The 27,228-nt window shown below is 39.9% G+C and overlaps 1 protein-coding gene across 2 annotated transcripts in view; it reads left to right on the forward strand.

Annotated features, from left to right (window-relative positions):
- The first annotated feature begins 10,708 nt into the window (after positions 1 to 10,708).
- BCKDHB (branched chain keto acid dehydrogenase E1 subunit beta) overlaps positions 10,709 to 27,228 on the forward strand; it is a 118,898-nt gene continuing 102,378 nt past the window's right edge. For both annotated transcript variants that reach the window (XM_032104899.1, XM_032104898.1), the window contains exons 1-3: positions 10,709 to 10,853; positions 13,376 to 13,453; positions 15,990 to 16,058. In XM_032104899.1, the coding sequence (XP_031960790.1) occupies positions 10,718 to 10,853; positions 13,376 to 13,453; positions 15,990 to 16,058 (283 nt within the window). In that variant the 5' untranslated portion in view covers positions 10,709 to 10,717. The remainder of the gene's footprint in view (positions 10,854 to 13,375; positions 13,454 to 15,989; positions 16,059 to 27,228) is intronic.

Here is a 27,228-nt window from a genome sequence, read left to right on the forward strand (position 1 = left end):
GCTAACATTTTATTATATGCACATACTTTCTACTACCGGTATCAATTCAAACAACTTTTCTCACTCAAGGTGTTGGATATCCAAGATGTTTTTAGACAACAGTGGTGTTCCCTATCCATCTGCCTCTCCTACTCTGATAGGTTGCAACTTCTGGTCCACATCTCAGTCTCTTGTTTTTGACTGATGAGCTAACATTATGCTCACTTGACCTCCTCGATGAATCTCTCTGATACAGAGGCGAATCTCAGATTTGCTTCCATCTGTTCTTTCCTTCACCTGGAGGTCATTTTGTTTCCTGTTCTATGTCAGTATCACATAAGGCTTCATTGCTTCTTCTGAGACTCCACCTCCTAGCTATCTCAACCATATCTCCCTCTCCTCTGTTGCAACTGGCTTCCCTAATTTTCTCTTTTGCCATTCCGTCATCTGCCTGCTTTTCCACATCCATTCCCATTACTGCAATTTAATTTCTCAATTTTTTCTTCTCTTATCAGTCTTTTTGTTTTTGTTTTTGTTTTGTAACTGCATCCTTCTTCCTCTCTTACCCTTCAGGTTGGTTTCCTAGATCCCAGCCTTAAAGAAAGGAGGAAAATTCTCAGATCTCCTCCTACAAATTGCTACACAAGCCACCCTTGCTGTTGTTTGTTTTGGGAAGGTAGAGCATTGCTTGCAAGAGTAATTTTTCCTTTAGTCTTGCCTATAACAGTCTTTCACAAGAAGCTGAATGTGTGCAGTCGTAGGCAGTAGCTTTGACAATACATATGAAACCACCAGTAGGTCTTGTACCACCTCCTGGCACATTTGAAGGAAAACAACCCTAGGCATTCTTCTACTGCAATGTAAATCATCCCAGTATCTTCAGACCTGAGCAAAACCATTCCTGTTTTCTATCTCATCCTCCTTCTTGCTATCATCTTTTCAGCATGCTAAGGAAAGTGTACTAAGAAAGCATACTTCTTTATTTCCACTAATCTCATCTCTGGGTGATGCGAGAAGCCTATCAGGAAGACAGAGCAGGATGTTAGATAGCATGAGTGTTCACAAAGTCATTGTATGCCTAGGAAATACACTTTGTTCTGCTGATCTCCAGAATATTTTGACTTCTCCAGCTAACTTGCTTCTGCTGTCCTGCCTGAGATCCCTTTTTCAAAGGAAACAGTTTTGAGTTAGTTCAGACCAAGGGTTTTCCTACTATTTTACAGTGAAAGATTATCCCTTCTTTGCATTCCAAAACATGTTTTAGTTTACTGAGGGTTCCTCAAAAGAAAGCACTGGAAAGTACAAATCTACAGTTTATTATTTAGGTAGCTTAAGAAAAACAAAACCAAACTGTTTCATGCTTTCTATAAAAAGGAGATGATGCACAATACCAATAGTTGGGGTTTTTTTTTCGGGGGGTAAGGGGGTTGAAGCAGATGATTTTTCAAGTTCTTGTCTTTATTATATCCACCTCAGAAAGTAAATGGAAGATGACAAAACCCCGCAAAGGGGCTGAACTATGTCCTCTTGGACACAGCTTAGGAGAAATCAAAAAGGTGGTTGTGCCCACTCTCGCAAACAACTGTAAATTTTAAGGAGGATTCAGGAAGACTGAATCTTGTTTAGGTCCTTACATTATCAAAATATCACAATAAGTCAGAACATATTTATCCTCTTCTTGAGTAGACTTTCACATCTGATTGTAAAACAATGAAGGGACCAAAGGTACAAACAGAAATATTCAGGATTTCAGCTCAGCTGAGTAAGCAACTCTTGACACTTCTGATGAAACTGTAAAGAACAACATAAGGAAAACAGGCTGATAACATATAAATAGTGTTTCCTAGCTGCAGGCATATGGTAACCCACACTTGAATTATGCAGAGTGGAAAGACCTTTCCTTTGTGGAGATCCAAATATTTTGTACTACTTATCTGTGGTTTTAAAAATATAAGGCTTGATTGTTATGATTGTTCCTCCCTTTCCCACAAAGATAAGTAAACCACCTCTGCCCCAGACCGAATCCCAGCATTAACCACTGTCCCGTTAGGCTCTGTGCTAGTGAAATCCCAGCAGCAGCATTAGGATGTGCAAACAGAGATCAGTTCCTGTGCAACCCACCCCAGGGCTCACAGTGCGCTGCAGGCTCCAGGGACAAATTGCAATGTGCACATGGCTTGCAGTGCATGTTGCATTGCATAGCACCCACCTGCTCCCAGCAGCCTGTCCTTCGCAGAGCCTGCGCAGCCCCACTGAACACAACCCCCTCTGAGAAATACACTTGCTTAGTGATTCCTGTTTTTCATCAATCTCTCAAAGACAAAAATGTTTGATTATTGAACGACTCACAGTGCACCAGAAAAAATACCGCTTGTTTGGTTTTGCAGTGTCCAAGCTCAATCTCCTAACACACTGCACTCCTCTCCCATGATCTCCACGGCTGTGTTGCAACTTTCCTGGGAGGGCCGTGATCTACACAGTTAGAAGGTAGAAACAGGGTAGGGTGATCTATAGATTGACTGCGAGACTGATCCATTGGGAGTACCAATACTGCTGTCAGATGCTAAGGCTGACAGCATGTTGAATGAGATTCAATCCTGCTTGGCAGCTTTCTGAAATCTGTAGCTATTATTTGTGAAGGGAAGAAACTGCTGTTGAAGATGACCTACCTTTTATGCTTACAGCCATGGTGGCCATGGGACTGTGATGAGCACAGGCATTGAGTATTTATATCTGGAAGGAATCTGATTTTCTGCAATCCAAGTTAATAGAACCTGTTGCTTAAGTCATCTTGTGGTACCATCGTTATTATTTGGTTTGGCATTTTTAACTATTGAAGATTCCGTATCAGATAGAGAGTTTCCCACAAGATTGCCTATGTCTGAACTGTGTGGATACAACACAGTGACTAAAACTCAGAGACTAAGATTAAAAATATTGAATTTTAATTCAAGCAGACATGTGGACTTCACAGATAGTGAGGTTACAGTTTGTGTAGTTACTGTCAGTGTTTTCAGGCAATGCTGGGGCTGAACAGGAGGAACAAAGGACTCCTTGCTTCCAGAGGCAATTGCCTGACACGAGAGACACACTGTTAACAGTTCTCTTGAGTTGCTACCACACATTTTTTTGTGAATAATGAATTTCCATCTCTTTACTGTCACTCACTCACTCACTGTCACTGTCATGTTAAAACTGCATTGAGCTGAATATCTCTGCTTATCAGACTAATCAATAAAAAACCAACAAAACGTCTCTCTTGTGCTTCTCTTCGTCTCAGGCATTAGCTTAGCAAATGGGAATGGCAAACTGCAGCTGTAAAATATTTTTTGGAATTGTTACTTCTCTGGCACTAGATTATTACATAAACATATGGAAAAATCTGCTTTGGGATTTTCCAGTTAAGCACGTGTGACAATATCTGTGGCACAGTTCCTACCAATAGCACTTGACAAGTTTGAGGGAACAAGGATAAATCTCTTAGAGGCTACTCTTCCAAGGGATTTAATTCCACATCTCTGGGAAATGCTGAGCAAAGATTTCCTTATCTCCTACAGTCACTAGTAGTGCAATTAACTTCCCATACATCAATCACTGAGTGAGTTATCAAGCAGGCAAGTTTTGCCCTGTGATTCCTGCCACCTACCCTCTCACCAGTGACATCCACTGCAATTCTAAAATCAGCAACCAGCTGGGTTGAGAGACACAAAAGTTGCTGGCAGTATAAATTCCCTGTCTTTTTACTTGCAGCTATCTGTCTGTCAGCCTGGGTGTCTAAGCCTTGTCAGTTCAATCCTTTTGTACCTATGCTATGTAAAAGGTCCCTATTTATAGCTGGATCCAGACAAAAGCGTAGCCCTTACAACCAAGGCTCTCAAAAGAATAATAAACTTTCTTGCCTTCCACCAATGCCTACTGAATTAGACTGGCCTAGGGGCTCCTTCCAGCAGTCAGATTTAGCCTGACCAGAAGCAGAGGTAAGAATAGTTAGATACACAACAGTGCTGATGTTTAATTTTAAAGAACTCCCAGTAGGATGAATATGCCTTGGTTTTTTTTTTCTTATTTCACAAAAGGATTGCACAAAAATGAATCTGAAGCAGTTTTGATGAAAGCAGTGAGTCCTGTTGATAAGTCATTTGATAATTAGCTAAACAAAGCTCTTGACAGTTCACAGTAGGAAATCTGATTTAAAAAGGGTGGAGAGAACAATCTGATAGATCTGTATTTCAACATATGTATTTGATCAAGTAAATTTTTATTGTTCCCTGCCACCTAATGGCATACATGAAAAATTACAGATCAGTAAGACAATTCTCAACTTATGCTATTTCTAATAGACTTTGATATATTTATTTAAATATAGAGAAAGATGAAAGTTAGTGATAAAAATGTGAATTACTATTGCTGACTTTCACTGAGGTCCAGGCTGCCTAAATTAGTCTAAATTCTGTGTTTTAGTGAAGCTGTATTTCTACATTAAATGCCTATGCTACCTATGGGTGCCACTGAAAACCTATTTAAAGATGTTCTGTTCATCTAAATGAAACGTAGGCAGAACTTTTTCATATACATTTTTGAAACAATCTTTTATATAAACTTAGAAAGCTTTAATGAACAACATTGCCACAACCTAGCTGAATTTTTGAAATGGGGCATAGAAATGCTGAACCAATCCTAGATTTCCTAGAGTCATACAAATTGCATGAGTGTTAAGCATTCCTTCTCTTAGTGGTGACCAACAGAATTCTCAGGTACTCCATGGTGATGAAAATCATTAGTCAAAAGAGACTATAGAAAGATACACTCTTTCTATATTAAAATTAAAAAATGCACCTAGACATTTTTTTTCTCAGATGAAGAAAATTGATTGGGTGAAGGAAAAGAGAAGTAATAATAAATACCACAACCATCTACTTTATTTAAAGACAGCTGCAAGTGGGTGACTGCAGTGGTGCAGACACCAGTGCTACACTGAAAGAAACCTTAGAATCTGAATGTGATCCGATACCTGAAACCTAGCCTAGAAAAAAATACCTAGAATATCCTATAACCGCACAGATGATCAAACTAAAAGGAACAGATATGTACAAGGAAAAAATCCCTTGCAGTTTGGAATAAATTTAGGCAAACTGACAGCTGAGTATGGGGTTTGGCTCTTACAAAATTAATAGCACAGGTATCCCTAAAGTATGATCTATTTTTGGGTAGCTTTGATTATTCACACTCTGACTACAGTTCTCTTCAATCTTCTCATGCTTGACAGCAAAGAAACATGGGGCTGGATACTGCACTGACTTATGCAATACTGCTTCTCTGGCTAGAGATATTAGTTCAACAAATGGCCAGGTGATGCACAGAAATTGATGTCTCCATGTGTAACAGTATGGCATATTTTACAATTTTATGGCAGCAGTAGGACTTTCATTTCTTCACCAGCTGGTAGAGTACAAATTCTGTATGTTTAATTTCAGAAATTACTATTAACATTATGGGGTGATGGGAGATTTATTACTTTTGTAACTGATCACAGCTCCTACTCTGATCAGCAGCTAAAGGCCAGTCTGTGGCAAGGTGAACAGAATCTCAAACATTTATTTAAACCTGTTGAATGTGTTGCTTGGTACATGGTTATCTCTAGAGCAGCACCTGCCAGCAGCAGGCAGAACACTGTGGAAACCTGTTGGGAACTCATGTGATCCAAAGGTGACTTCACATCACCATTACTTAAAGCCATCTCTGTATATTTGTTTTTTGAACACTGCTTATAATGTCAGCTGTATGTATGTATATACATATATACAAAATACATTCAACGTACATCACTCCACTTGTTTCTGAATCTGATTAAGATTTTTGGCATAGTTTTCTGACCAGTCAAATCAATTTTCACTTATTACTGAACAACAACAGGCATTTTAGAACTGCAAGGCATTAATAAGATTATTTCAGTATGACTTCACCCGGTAGTTTTGCTATCAAGATCATAACTTCTGCTTGAGCTACAGTATCTCTTCTACAAAGAAATCTAGTTATGATTTGAAGAGTGGAAGTGATGAGAATCCAGCATGTTCTCAGGTAAATTGTTCCTACATTTAACTATCCCCAGGATAAAAATGTGATCCCCGTTCCTTATACAAATTGGATTTCATGATGACTTTTTTTGGCATTAGAATTATGAGCTGTCAACTATTAGAAATCATTTCCCTGTACAGGTATTTCTAGATTGAGTCAGTAGAAAATAGAGTTAAATATGCTCTGCAGTTTCAAGGCAATTAAAACTGATTGAATTAAACAGAGCAGTGGGATTCTCATCCTGTAATTATGAAACACTGAAATGTCGCATAAAGAAAGCTGAATAATGTCTCTATGGATAGACACTGCAGTTTCTAGCCTTGATTCACTTAATGTTATGAATTACTCATGTAATTTTAAAATAGAACTGTCTTCAACTTAAGTGTGCAGTGTTTAAAAATCTAAAACACAGCTGGGGATGAAACCCACAGTTACTATTCCAGACTCAGCGGGAAGCACCGTCTTACCACAGAGGTGGGTCATATGGCACAAGTAACTGGATGATTTCTGACCTTACATGCAAATGAGCACAAAACTACTCCATTAAAGCTTCTTTTCCTTTTTTTTTCTGCTCTCTGCCAGACTACAACTTGTCTGGTTCCAGATAGATTGCCCCAACCTGCTTTTTATCAAAGTGTAAAATAGTAATTTCTCTGCTAAACTGCAAAAGGGTCCCTGGCTTTCATGCTACCTAAGATGAAACCATTTACTTCTAAGTCCTGTTGATCAAAACTATTGCTTGCCTTGTTCAGTTTGTCTTACTCATTCTTAGGGGTAAGACAACCCTTTCTGTTCACATATTTAATCTGTACAGGACTGATAATAAAACCAGTCAAGTCAAATGCTACAACTTATCCTTCTCACGTATCCAAGAAAGACTGTCCCTAGTCAGCAAAATACCCCATTTGTCTGAGAGGGGAGGAATGGGAGAAAACAGCTCCAAAGTACCAGCACAGAAAAAGAAGGACAAAGCAGACAATAATTAGGGTAGCAGGAAGACAGAAGACAGCAAACACATGAAAACAGCTGTAGTGCCAAGACCCAGGATCAGTGTGACAAGAGTGCTTACTAACAGCTCCTATTAGAGGGGGTGAATCGGCTAATCAACTGTTGGGGTGGAAACACGCAACAGGGAGGAAAACTTACAGCAACACTATAGCATGTCAGACAGAAGTGACAAGACAACAACTGTGCTCGAAGGAATGCAACAGAAATCACCTGGATGCTTTATCATCTACAGAAATGTAATTTCAGTAAAGTAACACCTACTGGGAAATGTAATAAGTTTAAGGTTCAGCTGCAAGCTATGTAAATATTTTGAGAGATTTTGAAATAGAATAGTAGACTTGGAGCCATATGTTTATGTCCAAATCCAGTACTGCAGCTTGCTTACAATTAGATCCACGTCAATCAGAGGCAACAACATAGACTTCAAAGGAGTTACATCTGATTGATGCTGGCACAAATATGGGCATAATCTGGTCTGTGTCAGTAGGGTCTGCAATCACCATCAGATCCTCATTAATTGCTCTGCATGATTATTCACAAATAATAGTAATCCCTGCCAGAGTTTTTAAATGGTTGTCAAAAATACTAAGGATGTGCAAAATGACTAATACACACAGATGGGGAATGCAGCTGATTTCAGCTCTTAATATCTGCTGTACAGATTTAACAGAAGTGGCCCTAAGTGATTGAACAACTTCTAAAAGAGAAAAATGTCTTCAAAATGTAATTGAAGTTGCTGGAATATCATAATGCATACCAGCAACAACGTGGATGTAATTATTACCCCATCAGAGCTGGAAAGACATGAATGCTGGGACTCAACTCCACTAAAATATTGGTCAGCCAAAGTACATTGGGATAAACCTCTCTGATTGCCCCCTTTTTTTTTTTAGTACCAGTGCAAATATCCAAGGCCATGTGGACAAACCATCTTTTGTACTCAAAAGACAATAATAATTCAGGTGTTAGTATACCTACAGATACTTTTTTCTCTTTCACCTAGGTCTGACTAGCAGGTGAACACATCTTACTGAAGATATTTCTTCTTTCCACCCTTCCATCATAAATGCTGTAGCTTCCTCTGTAAGATACTGGGCCACATGACCATTCTTTTCCTTTTCAAGTTCCATGTATCACCAGGTATAGGAGACAAGAGTCTCTGAACTAAGGAAGGAGTATCTTTATCTGCCTGTGCTGAAAATTGAAGCCTCTCCTACAAGGTCATCACCACATTTTATAAATAACGGCATGGCATATACTAACTGTACATAAAGAGAATATATCTTACAGTTTATAATATGAGTTTAGCAATTCACAGATCCAACAACTGAAATATTAGTAATAGACAACAGACTCACATGTAAAGGAATTCCTTTCTATACTATTGCCCTCCATTTTTAAGTTTTGCAGATCTTGCCACAACGATGTGAAATATAGCTAAATTCCTCCTACTCAGATACACTGCTTTCTGAAAGAAACACAATTATTTGAATACTAAACTTGGATATTTGTAATATCTTGCACTATTAGCAATATATATTACATGATTATATATCACTTGATGGTTATGATGTTTTCCAGGTACTAAACTTTTTCAAACATCTATGTGTAGCCTTCAGGTGAAGCTGAAAGCAACCTCAATATTTGACATTTATACTCCTCGTTCATTGCAAAGATGGATTTTCTATTACTTATTAAAATTCTCACCCCTTTAGAAACTTAAATAGTGACTTGCTTCCCTGGGACATACTGCAATATGTTCAAACTTGTTTGATGCCATGATCAATCACTCAAAATTTGAGTGCATTGTCAGCAGCTTCTAAGGATAAAGGGCATGTTAAAGAGCAAGTGGATGGTCTTCCTAGTTAGCAGCAGGATTAAGCCTTTTATTTTGCACAAATCCTAATGATTAAGAAATTCTAAGTCAACATGAAAAAAAATTTCACAAAATACATAATGAAACAATAGTCTTCACTGAAATGGAACTGTGGTCATTACAGGGATTTTCAGTAATGGCTTGGAACTCAGAAAAAAAAGAATATCTAATCATAACAGTTATACATATTTTAAATTAGACATGACATCTCATATTCCAGTATTTAAACTAGGCCCTGTTCATACAGGGTTACATATGAGCCCTCTCATTTGGAAGAGGTGATGCCATATAGACATCATTCTAATTTCTAGCCTTTTCCTTTGAGGCACGGTTTTGAGTTAGAGCTCTTGGAGCAAAGTAAAAATGCTAACCAGTATGGTTGCTCTTACAGATAATATCAAAACAGACAGGGAAGAACAACTCAAAGCTTGTCACGTATTGGAGGCTGCATGAAAGGGGTTGATGAAGAGGTATGCACACGGACAAGATGTGAAGCACTGACAAAAGGGAAAGGATTGATGTGGAGACAACTAAAAGGCAGCAAGGATGGCTGCACAGAGGAAGCTACGAAGGCTGCAGAAGTAGACCAAGAAGATTCACCTGGATGATGGAAGGAATGTGAGGTGTTCACTTTGGTAAGGAGAACATTAGAAAGAATGTTTTTATAAAACCTTACAAAGAAAATAAGTGCATATGAAAGATCATAATTTCAATAAAATATTGTAGTGAAGGTATGAGCAAGAGCGTTTGGAAGAAAAGAACTTGGAAAAAATTAATTAAAAATAAGACAGACTGAGAGCCAGGTTGGATGGGCAGCTGAGAGGGGTTTTGAGAGACAGAGTGTAATATCTGCAGATCTGTGAATTCTTTTTACCCTTCTGGGACACCTGCTGGCATAGCATTTGAGGATTTCAGATATTGGTGAAGGGAGCCTAGAAGAAAGATGGAGAGATTTCCAAGGGCATGTAGAGACAGGATAAGGGGGAATGGATCCAAACTGGAAGAGTATAGGTTTAGATTGGATATCAGGAAAAAAAGTCGTTACTGCAAGAATGGCGAAGCACTGTAACAGGTGGCCCAGGGAAGCTGCGGATGTCCCATCCATAGAAGCGCTCACCGCCAGGTTGGATGGGGCTCTGAGCAACCTTGCCCTGCCCCTGGCAGATTGTTGGAACTAGATCATCTTTAAGGTCCCTTCCAACCCAAACCAGTCTACGATTTGTCGATTCTGGGGTGGCGACACGACAACCCCTGCAGTGGAAGGAAAGAGAAGAGTTTAAGGGGAGAGGTGCAGCCTTTGGTTTCAGCTGCGACTGTGACTGCCCCGAGGGGCGGCGAGGCCCCCTCTGGCCGTGCCTATGCCTGCGGCGGCCATGGCCGTGCCTCTGCCTGTGGCCATGGCTTGTGGCCGTACCTACTACTACACCTGCGGCTGTGGCTGTCCCTACAGCTGTGCCCGTGGGCGCGCTCCCGCCCTCAGGGCGCGCTCCCGCCCTCAGGGCGCGCTCCCGCCCTCACGGCGCGCTCCCGCCCTCACGGCGCGCTCCCGCCCTCACGGCTGCCGCGTGCCGCGCGTGCCGCGCACACCCCACTAGCCCCGCCCCCCCCCGCGCGGGCAGCAGAGCGGCCTTCTCTCCCCTTCCTCCCTCCCACTCCCCCACCCACCACGGAGCCGCCTCTGATTGGCCCGTGTCCCGGCGGCGCTGGCCAATCGGAGGCCGGCCCGGGACCCCGCCTCTTTAGAACCTGGCGGCGGCGGCGCGGCCGGGGACAGCGGCGATGGCGGCGGCGGGGCGGGCGCTGCGCGCGGCGCTCCCCTGCGGGCTCTGGGGCCGCCTGGCCCCGCTGCCGGGCGCGCCCCGCCGGGGCGCTGCGCACTTCGCTTTCCAGCCGGACCCGGCGCCCAGCGAGTACGGTGAGAGCGCGGCTGGGCCGGGGTCCACCCCGCGGGCCGGCCTCAACCTCGCTCTGCTGCCGGGTCCGCCCTGTCGCCCCCGCCTTCTTGGGGGAGGCCGCCAACAACCCCGTCTGGGATGGGAGGGAGGCAGGCAGGCAGAACCCGCCGAGGGCCCGGTGGGGCGCTGCGAGTCGGGCCCCGGGCGGCGGAGGCATCCGCGTGGCCGCGTGACCCCGCTGCGTCCTCGGCGCTTCCACGCTCGGGTGTCCCGCAGAAATCCTGGGCTGTGGGTGGGAAGGCCCCTGTGGGCCGCTGGCGGGGCCGGGGGTGCCGCAAGCCCCCTCGGCGCGGGGCGTGGTGAAGTGTTTCGGGCTGCCAAAGCTGCGGTAGATGGGCCCATCGTGTGCTCAGACCTGCAAGGCCATCCACGGCCCCTGTCCTGTTCCAAAAGCTTCTAACAGTAACTTACTGACTTGACATCTATCCCGGTTTTTGTACTACGTGCTTAGGTCATGAGTGTGATAATAAATCTATGATGAATAAAGACTGCTGTCCGCTGAAAGGTTCGAGGTCATCCTCGTGGTCACATGGTTGAGAGTAAACACAGATAACTTGGAAATGAACAGCGCAGGTCGTTTGACTTTTATTTCTGAGATGCATCCCTGCAAATGGCTGGTGCTGAGTTCACCTGGAAGAAGCCTGACAGCTGCAGAACATCTGTTTGTATCACATGAACCTCAATATCCTCTAGAAAACTTGTTACTTAGTGGGATACCTTGGTGTTGCATCTTGGTCATGACCAATAGAAACAGAGTTTTCTCTGGTAGTGATAAAGATGTACAGGCATCCAAGGTGCCACTGGTGAAGCACATGTATGGCAGGTTCCTGCTTGAAGTCATGTGAAGAAGCTCTGGTGTGGCATGCCAGTTATTGCCATTTATTAATAGAAAACTAATTCCCTGTGAGTTAAAATACACTTTGAAATTATGTGAAAAGTAGTGGAAGTGAAATAAAGTTTTGTCTATACTGATCCTGATATTGTTGAGATAATAATGCTTTTCCAACTTCGCTGTTCAAATCTGAAAGGCACAATTAGATCCCCCTTTCCTGTGTGGGCTGTTTTACAAAGGCCTGTTTTATAAGCAAGAGAAGCAGGTTAGAACTATCATGGTGAGAAGTTTCTCACAGTAGCTTAAGTAATAGCCATTTATATCAAATGCTGGAAGGATGGTATCTTGTAGAAAAGATAACCTAAGTACTAATGTGGATGACTTGGGAAAGAGAGAAACAGCTGCTGTTCCCCAGCTTTTCTTTTCTTGAATTTGTAAATTTTGTTCAGTAGGGATTTTGTATAACTTGAACAGTTCCCGTACCTTTGTATTTTTTTTACGTTTTCCTTTCCTTAAAGGGCCTTGTAAAGTATAACAAGTGAAGTTACCAAGCACAGGAATGTCTAGGAAGGCGGCTACTCAGGTGTGGCATGACATGAGTCTTTAACAAAAAATACTAACATTAATTAACAATTTAGAAGAAAGGGAAGCTGAACATTTGTTGAGAGGTACTGTAACTACTGGAAAAAGAATGTAGTTCTCCTTCCTGAATTCTATCACTTGTTATGTTTGTGTGGGATCTTCACATAACCGTCTTACTTATTTATTTAATTTTACACACTGTAGTGTTGGTAGGTAGCATTCTCCTGGTCTGTGGCTTCTAGTCATGACTTAGAGGTTTTGCAAGTTAAAGAGCTACCAAATGTCAGCCAAGCAATTTCTTACTTTCTTGCTTTCTTTTAAGAATTATTTTATTTGCTTGGAGAATCTGAATTGGTCACAGTAGTGAGAACCAGGCTGTTGTTTTGATCCATCTTTGCTTTCAGGCCTCCTTGTTTTTCCCCGCGGTGCTGGAATGAAGAGGGGCACTCTGGTAGCCTTTCTTGGTTTGAATTAAAATTCAAAGATTTTAAGACAGCTTGCTTTTCTTCAGCAAAGTAAACCAAGTTTCTTTCTTTGAACGATGGATTTGATGCTTCAGACACTTACTAACTGCAGTGCACAGAGCAGGCCAATGGTCTAGAAAACTTCTGATAACAATAGGTGTCTGTAAATGGGAAAGGCTGGAGCTTTAAAAATTGTGATTAAAGAATGATAAAATAAGCTTCATGAGATCCGGTGAATTTTAGCAGGGGGGGATCCCAGACCTCAAAACAATAGTACGTTGGTTTCTTCCTTTGAAAAGGAAGTCATTGTTCCCAGTGTTTGGCTGAGCATTGCAAAGCTGCATTTGCTCTAGGCAAGAGCATAGTTTTTTGAAAGGAAAATTGGATTCAGGGTAGTAGAATTACAGTCCCTGGGAAGGCAAGGTATACAATGCTCAATCCCATCTATCCTATAATTTAAGTTTATTCAGCAAATGAATCTTGGGTATTCCTAACAGGGATCTTGTTTTTAATGGTAAAGTTTTTAGACATGCTTGCACCAGTGTTTTCTAATGTACTTTGTGTTTTGAACCAAATTGAATTGCTGATGATCACTTTCACACAGGGCAAACTCAGAAGATGAATCTCTTCCAGTCCATAACAAGTGCCTTGGACAATGCTTTAGCCAAAGATCCAACTGCAGGTACCTTATACTTGTTAGTGTGTTTTGCTTTGTGTTTTGGTTTACCTGTGTACAATATTTAATGTATTTCTCATGGCCTTTAAAGTTTTCTAGTAAGTTATTTCTACACTTCGATCTCAAATCTCAAAAATGTGTTGCATTAACAGATTACTAATGGATTGTATGGTCTAAGATGCAGTTGTATCTTCTGTATTCGCTCTGTGTATTTCATTTGAAAGTGAGGACAGAAGATACATTATTTAACATGCTTATAAGTATTATTGATGAGAACTGTACTTAAGGGCAGCTTGAGTCCCACCAGTAGGAGTTTTAAAAATGTAAGCGTTACTTGTAAATTTCTTAAACTTTCTCTAAAACCGGTATTTTTTTTGAGACCATATATTCCTCACTCCATACATTCTGCTTTCTTCTGCCCTCCAAAATTAATTTATAGCTTTACAGATATCTGTTCATTGTTGTGCATAGGCAGTGTAAGATTTGCTAGGCTTTTGCAGTCTGGATAACCCAAAACTTGACGATGCCTCTTCATTATAGCGGGATTTAAAAGGCTTGTCCTAAACTCTTGCACAAAACTATTTAGTCCACTTTTAATTCTTATCTATAACAGGAGGTCTTTTGCTTCTGTTGTCCTAACAAAGGCATGATGATGGCCAGATATCTGAAGGAGATGCTTCAGAACACAGCTGCAAAGTCTGCCTCATCTTGTGTAATTTTGGGTTTTCTTTTAAGTATGTTAGTAACGCTTTTTGGCACTGCTTGAACCACTGCTCAACCTAAAGTCTGACTAATTGTCTAATCTGTTGGGACAAATTCCGTGTTGTCTGTCCCGTACTATGCCTGTATACATTCCCTCTCAATCTACAGCTGTGTTATATGCACCTCGATTAGATTAAACTTAGACAACTGAGGGTAAATTAGGGCCGAGAACAGATTTTAGTACCACTTCTATAGAATCTGCCATATAAAAGCAAGTAGAATGTTAGTCCAGCAGGAACCTAGACTCATATATAATGTTCAGCCTTTAGAGAACCAGTTGCTCTAAGGTTCCAGTCTTGCTCATCAGCTTTGCAGGGCTGAGTCTTTGTAAAGCCCTTTGCAAGACCATGTTGGAGTTCTACAGTGCAGACGTGAGTTCTCGGAATCGCTGCACTTACTGAATTAATTAGGACTTTTCGCAATAGAAAACATCCTTCATATGTTTTTTGTTGTATGGGAATTGAGCAATTGTTTAAGTGTGGAAATCCTCATACTTGTGTTGATGAGAATTAGAATCTCTCCAGGAAAATATATTTCAGTGGCTAAACTGAGTAAATCCATTCAAGTTTGTGGATACCAGCATTAAATGGGAATATTTTTTGTAGATGCCAGCTGGCTCAAAAGTAAGGAGCCATATGGTAACAGAAAGGTTTTAGTACATTAAATCCCTCACAAATTATTGCTAAAAATTAATTAGAGAAGTGATCTAGGGACATAGTTCAATCATACACCCCATGAGTGCATTCATTTTATATCATTATAGAAGTTATTTTTCTTTAAGTGGTGTCATTGATGTGATTAGCACAAGAATCTTAATCCCTTTTAGTGATTCCAACCAGAAATTTATTTTATTTAATTAAGAATAGTATTTGAAAGGCAAGAAGGTTAACTTATTATTTTGTGTCCTTTGGAATATGGAGAATATTGAGGAATTGGGGAATAATCAGAACTGACCCTAGTTCATGCAAGCAGCTGTTGGTGATACTGCTGCACATCTTACATGCTTAAAAAATTGAAATGTGCAATACTTGTTTCTGTGAAATAAATAATAAAACTGTTTTAAGAAAAATTAGACATAACCGTTCCATAAATTCAAAGAAAAAACCCAAACAGATTAGTTGATATGAAGCTAAGTTTTAAAGACAAATACTTTTCGTGATAAAACTTTATTGACCACAAGAATAGCAGTGTTAAATACTGAGAATTGTCCTAGTTGATAAATAGTCATAGTTTCTGTAGGAGTTTCTTAGAAGTCATTCTTCAGGGATCTGGCAAGTATATTTGGAGAAGGTTTGAAACTTCATATTGGATTGGTATTTTGAAAAAAACTTCAATTTGATGATTTTCAAAACACTATATTACTGAAATCTGTGGATGAAGAATGTAAATGGTTGCCAGTTGAAGCAGAAGGCTTAATTTCAATGACTCTGTAGTGACTGAATGTGATTGCTTTTTGGAATTTTACTCGTTTAGACACTGTGTTGTTATAGGATATTTCAGAAAAACAATTAGTTTAATGAAACCCTAACAGAATCAGTTTTGTAAATTCTGTTTTGAGACAGCTGTGTTGGTGTTCTGATTTCTCATTAACCTTGGTTCTTCATTTGTTATAGTCAGGCTGTGCATAAGAAGTGCTTAGATCTAAATAAATCTTGAAGTGACATGAAATTTTAGGTGTTACTTTTTTTAGTGTCTCATATAAAAAGCCTTTGGAACATGATCATTTATAAGTAAGATGTGTTGGAGTAATATTAGCCTCCCCTGCTGTTCTTCTTTTCAGTTGTATTTGGTGAAGACGTGGCCTTTGGTGGAGTCTTCAGATGTACAGTTGGCTTGCGAGACAAATATGGTAAGTTAATTTATAAATCTGACATCAGTTTCATATTAACATCTCTGCTCTTTTTTTTATCCATCTTGCTATGACAAGTACTGTTACTGGAATGCTGAAAAACCGTAAAATCAATGTTTCATGTATGGCAGGCTACTTAGTGCACAGCATTTTACAGATCTTGGAAGCTGGTTGTGGATACAGTAACATGATACAGCTTTTAATTTGGCAATTGCTACTCCCCCCCTGCAAATGCTACTCCCCCACTGGGCTGTTAAAGAGGAGGTTATAAAATATTAGGTTTCAGCAGCTTACTTTCTTCAAGGCACAGAGATGACTGGGACGTTTTGCAGCTAGTGGTTAAATCTGTTTAATGATAATAAAGATATGTTACAGCCATCTAGGGGAACAAAGATCCACATTTTTTTTGAGCAAACCAAGAAAGGGAGAGGACAAAGACTATACTTATAAGAAGTTTCAGAAACACAAACCATTTTTTGTTGCCTTGCTTCTCTGCATCAATTATTATGTGCATGTTCTCTTGCTCTCTAGTTTACACGTTAATGTTCAAATAATTTGTATAGAACTTCTGTTAGCAATGATCTTTAGTGCTGCTTGTTGAGATTGAGTTACAGTTCTGTAACTGGTGTGATATGTTGTCTCTGTGTACTAGACTCCATAAGAAAACCAGGCCTCTGAGACAGGAACCAGTTGCTGGAAACATAGGCAACAGAAGACATTGTTTGGGAAATAAGCAGCAGGAACAGATGGTTGCATAAGCAACCTTCTTGGGGTTTAGTGAACATCTCCAGTTTAAAAGACAGAAGGGACAAACTTTATTTGTAAGGGTGGTGCTTTGAGGGTCATTTGATGGGGTTTTTGATGTAAGACAGTCATATAATTTTGGAATGAAGGAAAGAGATGATTTAATCTTTGTTGTAGCATTTTATTGATAGTGTATTCCAAAGTGCCAGTGCTGTTCAAAGACTCTGTGACAGCCCTGAGAGAGCACAGGGGGTCTGTTGAGGGAGTGCAAAGGACTGTTTACACTGTGCTCATCAGGATGATAACCAGCAGTCACAGCACATCAGCAGCCTAGCTAGAATCAGGTTTATTTCATGGGTATAATGACAAAGATTTTAAATTAGATTTTTGAGGAATCTATGATGTGACTTTGGGAATATTTGGAAAGAACTCCTTTAAAGTGTGAGAGGGAACATGAGAATTGGGGAAGTACTTATGTGAACACTGAACAAGGACTAATGACACTGGTATTGCCATTTGCTCAAAAAGGGTACTGACCTCTTCAGGGTGAATAAGAGGATAGATTTTATGAGGAAAAACTAAGAAGTACTCTTGTTTCATGGGATTGTAAAGTAAAATGGGTACGTATGTAAAGTGTTGGTCAGATCAGATTAACAAGGTAGGACTCTGCCTCTTCACATTCATTCAGACTATTGCAAAGATCATACTTGCTAGAGGAAAAGTGTGTCAGCTAGAAGAGAAAATTTGAAATTTTGAAAAAAATTTGAAATTTGAAAAATTTGAAAAGCTTTTTGATGTTTTCCTACATTTATAAAAAATTTTGCAGATTCTGGTGTTTGGCCTAGGTGAAAAGTGAACTGAAGATGTTGATAGTGATTGAGGGAGAGGGAGGTGGAGAAGGCAGAGCTTGATGTGGGTGTTTGACCCTGGCTAGAGGCCAGTACCCACCAAAGCTGCTCTATTACTCCCCTCCTCAACTGGACATAGGAGAGAAAATATAGCAAAAGGCTCATGAGTTGATACAAGGATATGGAAAGGTCACAAACTGATTACTGCCATGGGCAAAACAGACTTACAGAAATCGGTTGAATTTATTACCAATCAAAATCAGAATAGGATAATGAGAAATAAATCTTAAAAACATGTTCCCTCTACCCCTCCCTCCTTTCTGGGCTTAACTTCACTCCTGATTCTCTACCGCCTCCTCCCCCACTGCAGCACAGGGAAACAGAGAATTGGGGTTATGGTCAGTTCATCACTTGTTGTCTCTGCCACTGCTTCTTCCTCAGGGAGACAAGTGCTTTCCCTGCTCCAACATGGAGTCCCTCCCATGGGAGACAGTTCTCCATGAACTTCTCTAGCATGACTCTTTCCCCTGGGTTGCAGTTCTTCATGAAGTGCTCCAGCGTGGGTCCTTTCCACAAGGTGCAGTCCTTCAGGAACAGGCTGCTCCAGCGTGCTCCCACATAGGGTCACAAACCTGCCAGCAAAGCTACTCCGGTATGAGCTCCTCTCTCCACAGGGCCACAGGTTCTGCCAGGAGCTGCTCCAGTGCAGGCTTCCCACAGGTTTACAACCTTTTTTTTTGGCATCCATCTGCTCTGATGTGGGTTCCTCGAGGGGGCTGCAGGTGGGTCTCTTCCCCCATCGTGGTCTGCAGGGGCACAGCCACCTCACCATGGTATCTACCACAGGCTGCAGGTGAATCTCTGCTTTGGCGTCTGGAGCACCTCCTCCCCCTGCTGCTTTACTGGCCTTGGGGCCTGCAGGGCTGTTCCTCTCACGTATTTTCACTCTGCTCTTGTCTGAGCACAATCATGGCCGTGCCATAACTTTTTTTGTTTCCTTCTTATATAGCCCTTGGCCAGAGGTGGGTCTGTCCTGGAGCCGACTGACGTTGGCCCTCTTGGACACAGGGGAAGTTCCTGGCAGCTTCTCACAGAAGCTACCCCATCACTCTTCCCCTTCTATCAAAACCTGGCCATGCAAACCCAATATGCAGGAAAAATAAAAGTTCTTTATGATGCTGCTGAGGTGCACATAAGTAAATGAAGACAATATCTGAACTGAAGTTTGAACAGAAAGAGTGTCTGAAGATAAGGTCCTGGATTCAGGACTCATTTACTGAATGGTAATTCAGCTTTGTAAGGCAGGTAAGAGGACATGTGTAACTCAGCTTCTTTCTTCATTCAGTAGAAAACAGGCAGTGACTGAAGAGGGAATGCCAAAGATGAATTGGAGGTGGTACTGAAAATGTAGTTACAATGCTGAGGAGAAACAGAAAAGACTGAAAGTGCAAAAATTGAAAGAATACAATGTTTTGAAGGATGTGTCTGCCTATCAGTGTAGTCTCAGAGATTAAATAAGTTCTAGATGGAATGCTTGTTTTATGAAAAGGCTAGATTCCTTGTAAAATAAGGAGAAATTCCAGATGGAAGTGACAACCAACCAACCTGATGAATCTCATGAGGAAGATTACATACACTTACTGACTCTTTCCCCATTCCCCTCCTGAATTTACTGTCAAATTAATAATAAGTGATACAAGTAATATAATATGAGGTTGTTTGTATATGTTGATATAAAATATGAAGGAATTAATGGGGTTTTTTCCTCCTGTCCTGGAAGAGGGAGGCTGACTTTTTTTTTCATTTGTTTAGTTTCTTTTCCTTGTAGATAATTAAAATCACTAGGTGGCAGTCTATGCCTGTAAGTTGTTATTTTGGTACAAATTGGTAGTTCCTTTGTAAGCACTTTTATAGAGGTCAAGGTATAAATATCATCTAATATTACAGTAGGAAGAATTTAATATATTAATACTCAGTAGCAGTATTATAGAGATGTTGGTTGCCGTCCAGAATGTTACTGAAGTCTCTCTGGAGAGACAGAGAAGAAATTTGCTTTTAGAATAAATTTGTCATTAAATATAAAAGCTGCCTCTTTCCTTTTTTTTTTTTCCAGTGCAGTATTATGTTGCATAAGCACAGCCAGAGGCCTATACTAGTAAGTGAAGGAAAGCTCATTGACTTTTTAAGGAAATAAATCCAACCTTTTGATCAGATGAATTTTTAACATGCTACCAGGAATTTTGTTTAAAAATATTTAGTTAAGAAATCGTATGTAAATAAGTCAGTGTGTGGAAGTTTCATTTCCGTGATAGTATGACTAAAGGTAGTGTGTTTGTTCCTATAAATCTTATGTCTAGATCTGAAATAGTGATTCCGGTTTTCTGGCATTGAATTGAACGCTTAAAAATCTGTCGCTGTATAATCAATCCTCCATTCTGAAAATGGGTAGACTTTCTGAAATATTTATGCAGAATGCTCCTTTCAGATAAGGGAAGTAAGTGTTGTACAGTTATTTTCCTTTGTCCCCTCCCTCTGGTCTGGTACACTGGAAGGCATATTCATGTTTATTTCTTATCTCCTTCCCCATCACCCTCTGACAGGTTTTTGATTGTCACCGTTTTGCAGAAGTTATATCCTCTAACCTCTAGAGTATCTTTATTGAAATAAGGCATGCCCGCTGTTCTGTAGTCCTGCTCTCTGGAGGTGTTTCCTGTCTTTAGAGCAGTGTGATGCAAACTGCCTCCTGTATTTTTATAGCCTAGGTAATGTGTGCAAGCATTTTAATTTTTTTTTTTTAAAGGGAAGTACATTATTATTTCAGTCCTTGGTATCTATTTGTCCTTGAGTCTGCAAATGCATTTGAAACAATGATCTTGGAGTGGGAATACATATCCCATTGCTCTGCCTGAAGTGTGAAATAAAGTTGCAACGTGTAAAGATCAGTATCATCCATGTTACGGAATATATAGAGGAGATCAGAGGTAGGAATTAGATCATAGGAGATAAAGTAATGGGAGGAGAAAAACAGAGGCAAAAATAAGGTAAAAATGGAGAAAGTGGACAGAAGTGAAGACTGAGAAACAAGAATAGCAGAAATAGTGATTGACAAGGAATGTCACTCAGAAGAATGCTAGGGCAGGTTTTTTTGTGTAACTCAAAAAAATACCAAAAAATCTATCTATCTGTCCCACTGTGGCCAAGAAAGGAAAATTACATAAACAGGGGCAGTGAGGTGTATATATATAAAATACCTTTCCTTGAATGGTCTTTCTGCTGTTCTCTGAACACCTACAGCTTCAGGGCTTCCTTTTCTTTCACACCGTTCTGGCCTGCACTTGAAGGGAGGCTCTAATGTGCACTTGCTGCCGTGTCAAGAGATTGTCCTTCATGAGGGTAAGGATCAGGAGCTTCCTGACTATTTTAGAGCTCGATGTTTTGAGAATGTGGAATAGGATCAGTCCTTGCTCAGAACTTGGAGAGTCCAACAGAAAAAAGGTGAGCTTGGCAGGTCTTTCCCATAGCAGTGCTTGGGTAGAGGGTGACTTCTTTTTGGGTTTATATGTTCACTTTTACAGATGAAGTTTGCAAATTTTTTGAGGTTCTGCTCAATTCCTTATTGCACAGCAGCCTGCAGTTCCTTGTCATGCAATGTTCTTCTATTTGCCATCGAGGGAATTTAGGCAACTGTAAGTTAGATTCCCAATATTTGCAGGCCTGAATAGATTGTTTTCTAAGTTTTTGAGCTATTGAAAATTATTTTTGACTGAAAGAGTAGTGTAAATGAGTCTTTTATTTTCAATAGGGAATTCCTGAATAATGCCATTTTAATTCCCTTGCAACTATTTGCAAATGCAGGTAGAATGTGACTGCTTTGAATGGGAGTTTTTATTTCAGAGATTCTCTCAGTTCCTCGAGGATGTCACTCTGGAGGATGGCAAATGCTTGCCCAAGGTATGAGAGACTTGGCCTAGTGCTGTCCCTCCGGAATTCTGAACTTAGTCCACAAAGAATTGACTGAGATGCCGAAGCTGATCTTTATAGTGATACAGAAGAAATGGTTTTGTCAGCAGTTCTTTTGAAATGTTTTGGAATTAATTTGTCTTTTGCTCATGTGATTCATTTGTCACTGTTTGGGATCCTCTGTGTGATAGTAGAGTGAACAAGAGGAAGATAAGTTTCTTCCTTTCTGGGTTAATGTCCCATCACTGGTGGGAGGGTTTTTGACTCATGGCTTTTTATTTTTCATCTGTTCTGTTTGGTCTCTGTTACTGCTGTTCCCCTCCTTTTGTTTGTCGGCGCACACAGAGATGTACTGCCCACAGTAGCTTACGGTGCTCTCAAACACAGTCAGTTAGAACAAAGTGCCTTTCCCAAGGTTTCTGTGTAATATTGCTAAAATGTTCTAGAGTGATGTTTGCTGCCTTTGTTAGTAATGCAGTGTTGACTTTCAGTTTGTGGCCTGATTTAGTCCCCAAGTTTTTCTAATCTACTGCTGTGCAGCCATGAATTGCTTTTTTTGTGGGTAGACACTTGATAACATGAAACTCAGATGATAACAAGAACAGCTGTGTGTCCCTCCTATACCTACGTAGGCTAAACCAAAATCAATCTCAGATCATTTCCTTTTAGGTAATTCTGAGTTACACACGTGGCTAGAGACATTAATACATGCAGACAGTAGTAAATGTGTAATAAGCAGCTTAATTTTTTTTCTCCTTACTCGTTTTTCAGTTCTGTCATGTGGAGTGGAAAGGGTGTGCCCAAGTAACTTGAAATGTAATTCTCATTTGTCCCTAATATTTTCAAGCATATAGGATTGTTTTGTATATAATCCTTCCTGTGCCTAATTATTATTTTGATGCAGCTAGAAGTGTAAATATAGTTGGTAGGATTATTTTCTTCCAAACCAGCTTTAAAAAAAAAGTGTGAAATAGACGGGGAGCAGATTGTAAACAGTAATTTCTGTCTGTTCAGTCAGTTCAGGATATTTTCTTGCAAATTGATAAATCACAGGAAGAAAAGGAACATCAGGAGAGGTAACACTTGTGTTGAATCCTGTGAGAACAGGGGGAGTTGAATCAGAAATTTCCCCTGTGGAAAATTTCAAACAAATCAAAAAGCAAGTGACTGAACAACATATGAAAACACAGTTGTAGCAAGAAAATAGTATCCTTATGTTCCTTATGTTCCTTATGTTAGGATGACTGGGCCACATTAGCCATCAGCTGGATGCTTTAAAAATGATTTTATTTATCACTTCCATATTTGTTTTCCTTTCCTTTCTGTCTGCCTTACAAAATTTTCTCTCTGAAGCACAGGGAATGTTTTGGGATAGATCAGCTGTCAAAGGCTGTTTTTAGCCTTCAGTGGTGGGAGTTTCTCTAGCTTTCCTACACACGGGGTCCCAGTGCAGGGTTATTATTATGGTTTGAAGCTTTTCTTTATTGATCAGTTTTCTCTGAACTCTGGTTGCTGCAGCTGGAGGGTATAGAGCATTCAAAACTGAATACTTGACTCTTGTGTTTTACTGAGTAAAACCTGGTTGCTTACAGCTCTCTGTTGTTACATCTCATGGTAATGCTAGCTTGTCTTGCAGCAATAATGTTTATTTACAACACCTGATCCACTATAATCCCTGGTTGTTATTCTGTAGACCTTGTGTCTAAGGTGTAAACACCTGTGTGAGTTTTCAGGGAACACTTTATTCTCGGTAAATGAATCATTTATTTATAGTCCAGTAGACTAATTCAGGAGTCTTCGTTTATTTGGCCAGGAGATGGCTGTACCTAGCCATGCCCAAGGGACACCAGCCTTTCTAAAAAAATGGTAGTCATTCTTTGAAGATAAGTATTTACTTGAGCACAATATTATTCTATGAGCTTTAGCTGTAGAAAACTCCTGAAAGCAAGTTCTGTGTTTTAAGTGAAAAGCTTATGGGGGAAAACACAGGTGAGAGGATAGAGTTGTTATGGTATTTGGTGAAGGTTTTTGGCTGAAGTTTGGATGTGCTTGCAAAAACTGCTTGATGTCCCAATGGCTTTTAGTAGCATAAAATGATGGGAGAACCTTTTGAAGCTGAGCTAACAGAAGTAGATCTAGTATAGGGTTGTTTTTTAAAAAAATTCTGACAGTTTGCCTTCAAAATACATAAAATACTTTAAAATGTTTATATCCAAAATATTTTTGTTAGTGATTTCAGGACATTTTTTATTGTGTAGACTACACTTAATGTTACTGGTAAGGGAGCAGAGATCTGTCAATGGACATTCTGGGTTGTCCCGGTTGTTGTTCTGGTCCCAAATGTTACAGTGCAAAGGCAAGAAGTACAAGAACACAATGTGGATGGGCTTTAATGCAGTATATTAAGGCAGAGTGTTCTGCCTCCCAGAAGCTACTAGTAGTTGGGTCTTATCAGCAGGTGGGAAGACACTCTGAGGTTTTTATGTGGAATTTTTAATCAGTAATCATGGTGTCTTTTACATTCTTTTAGAACATAACCATATGCTATTATAAGGAGGAGGAAAAACTCAGCCTAAAGTAGCATAAGTGTTAGGGCTTTACTGTGTAAGCAGATAGAAAAATGTTATCTCAGTGCTTCAGAAGCAGACTGCAAGCTTGCTGAAGAAACATGGTGCTTCTTTGGCATAGGTCCTGGTCCTTCCTAAAACATTGTATGTGGTAGAAGGAAGGAGTTCAGAATTTTTGACATCATGGACATATGCTAAGGGTGGAACATTTTATTCAGAGTTCAAAATGACTGCTTGTGTGTAGATTGAGTAAAACCTAAATAGCCTGGGGTTTGGTTATTGTCATTTCTTTGTGGATGGATTTAAGTGGAGAATTCTGTAACTTGCTTGCCTGGTTCTTCCAGAACAGTTTGGCAAGACCTGGATTTGTTCTGATTTGTATAAATGTCTTTGAACAGTAACATCTGGAGAACGTGTTTCAGATTCATTACACAATAGTACATTTTGTTCATTTTCATCTTAAATAGCCAATACTTTTTTTAAGATTTACAGTTGGAAAAAGAAGAAAAGTTATTTGAAAACTTGCTAAAATGTAGTATATCCTTTTACACCTTTTGTATCTGTGGGATAATGATATAAATCAGTCTCTTGTCAGAGCTAAATAGCTTTTATTTTTGTTTTTTCTTTTCTTTTTAATGGTTCTGATAGTGTGCCTGGTGTGAAAACAGTATTTTATTTATTTGTGGCTTACTAATATTTATTATGTTTCTTTTCATATGTTGTAAACCTTTTTGAGGGAACAATAAGGAATATATTTTTTAATGTAGAACTTGATACTCAGTACAGAGCTTAAGAAAGCTGTTCTCACATTTTTAAGATATTTCAAGATACATTGCTGGGCAAAAAAGTATGTGCTGCTGAACTTCCTAAAAATGGAATTTTCCACTTTAGAAAATACTTGCAGTGAAACATATAAAGACAATATTTTGATAATATCATGTCAAGGAGGATGAAACTTTATGTATTTAAGACCCAAGATGGAATTGATGAGCATAACCAGTCTTTGCAGTCTGTATTAATACCAGGTCTGCAAGCACATTTTGTGTACCTTCTTTTAGGTGTCTCTCTTTATGTCTTTGCTATTCCATAGGTGGAATTAAGCGATTCTCAATTTCTTGGGTTAGTCCTGTGATTCTTTCTGTTTCATTTGTATGTTTATTTATCCCACTCATCAACTGGGGTTATTTCAATTTGTTTGCTGTTTCTTGTATTCTGAATTTGGTGGTAAGAGGGTGGTAATTTCAATTTAAGAAGGTGCTGCAGACTTTATTACAAGGAATAAAACTCTCTAGAGTTTTCTTGGAAGTAGTTTGCTTGAAGCCTAAAAGGGTGAAAAAAGTCAAGACTAATATCCAAGTCTGGGAATTGTCTAAGCAGATTTGCAGCAGAAGCACTTGGAGGTGCAGGTTAATTTCATTTTAACTTGATTCAGAGCCATCTTCCAGTGACCAGGTTGACATAACTTGCTAGTCATTTTTTATAAAAGATCTCTTTTCTTTTTAATTTGCAGAAACATTAAATCCTCAAAACCTGGCAGGGGGTTTTCATACTTACATGGAAGCACCAAGTATAGACCAATTTATTCATTTTTCTCACGCACATGCTTTGCGTTATGAAGGGACAGGCATGGTTACCAGTGAGATTTGTAAGATGGTTTCCATTATTGCAGGTTACTGGTCACTGAGCTCTTTGCTTCTGAGTACTTCTACAGCAGCATGAAATCCTTGCTCTTGTGTTGAAAATACTTGCTTCACAATTCCGGGTAGATCCACATTGCTTTCACGTTCACTGTAAAATACGTCTATACTGCTGATACTGAGGAATGCAAGAGAGGGTAACTTGTATTTGGCATTTTTGCCTACTCCTTGATTTGTCATCCAGATAATGTGCACAGCTTATTACAGCAGAATTTTCATTCACAGGCTGCAATACTTAGCTTTGATAACTGTTCTGTGTTTCCTGTTGGATCTCTGTCATGTCATGTGATGTTGCAGACAATGTGAAAATGCACAGAACTGACCTAAGCCTTGTAATTTAAGCTGGTATGTTGTCCTCTGCTTCTATCCACATATAAGTATTTGGTAGATGTCAATTTTGGGGCATATCTTTGCAAGTAAGCACTCTGTCATCTGGCATAACTTCTCATGTCAAACCATATGTCAGTTATGCTTTTCTGCAAGTGTGCTTCTCACACAGCAAAATTGTTTTGTAGTTGAAAAAGGAATGTTATTAATCATAGCTGGAGGAATATTTGAATGCCTTGTCCAGTTAGGCATTGCTCTTTTTTTATTTAGGCTGCAATTGGGTATATGAGCCAGATGATGAGGAGGAGTTCAGTGTGGAGTGGGCAGCCTGCATGAATGTTTGAACCAGCAGTTCCAATTCAAAGTGTTTTCAACAAGTCATTCTCTTACTCAAGGTGATGTGTTTTCTTTCTAAGAGCTCATTAGATCACAGCTATTCTTTCACCTCTTCTTCCTCCAAGAGTCCCTTAGAGAAGTAAAAAGAAATTCTGGTGAGGAAATCTGCCACTGAGATGTGAGCCGTTTTTTAAATGCTTTCCTAAGAGTGTGGATCTGAATCAGTACTATTTTACCAATGTCATTAAAGGCTTCCATTAACAGGACAGGTACAGGCATAAAAAGTTTTGGCAGTGAGCATGTATCCCTGCTTGGGGCTGTTAATAAAGCATGGAATATTAGTGGTTGTAAGGAGAAGACCTTGAAAGTCATCTCTTTCAAACCAGTACTCAGCACAGAGTTGAGTTTAGGTTGCCTGTGGTCTTGTCCAGGTGAGTTTTGAACATGTCCAAGGCAGGAGCTTCTACAACCTCTTGGAACAGCTTATTCCATCGTGTGACTACTGTCATAGTGAGTATTTTTCCTTTAATATAATTAGTTTACTTTTTTGCATCGTTTTTTCACCTGACACTGTGTACCTGAAAAGAATCTGGTCTTTCCCCTGTTCATACTACTGCTTGGCTGCTCCTGCATTGTGGAAGGATTAAATGAATTGCAAGGTTACCAGCATCCAAAGCTAAGGCAAAGCTTT

Source organism: Corvus moneduloides, chromosome 3 (assembly GCF_009650955.1).
Source record: "Corvus moneduloides isolate bCorMon1 chromosome 3, bCorMon1.pri, whole genome shotgun sequence".
Lineage (NCBI taxonomy): Eukaryota > Metazoa > Chordata > Aves > Passeriformes > Corvidae > Corvus > Corvus moneduloides.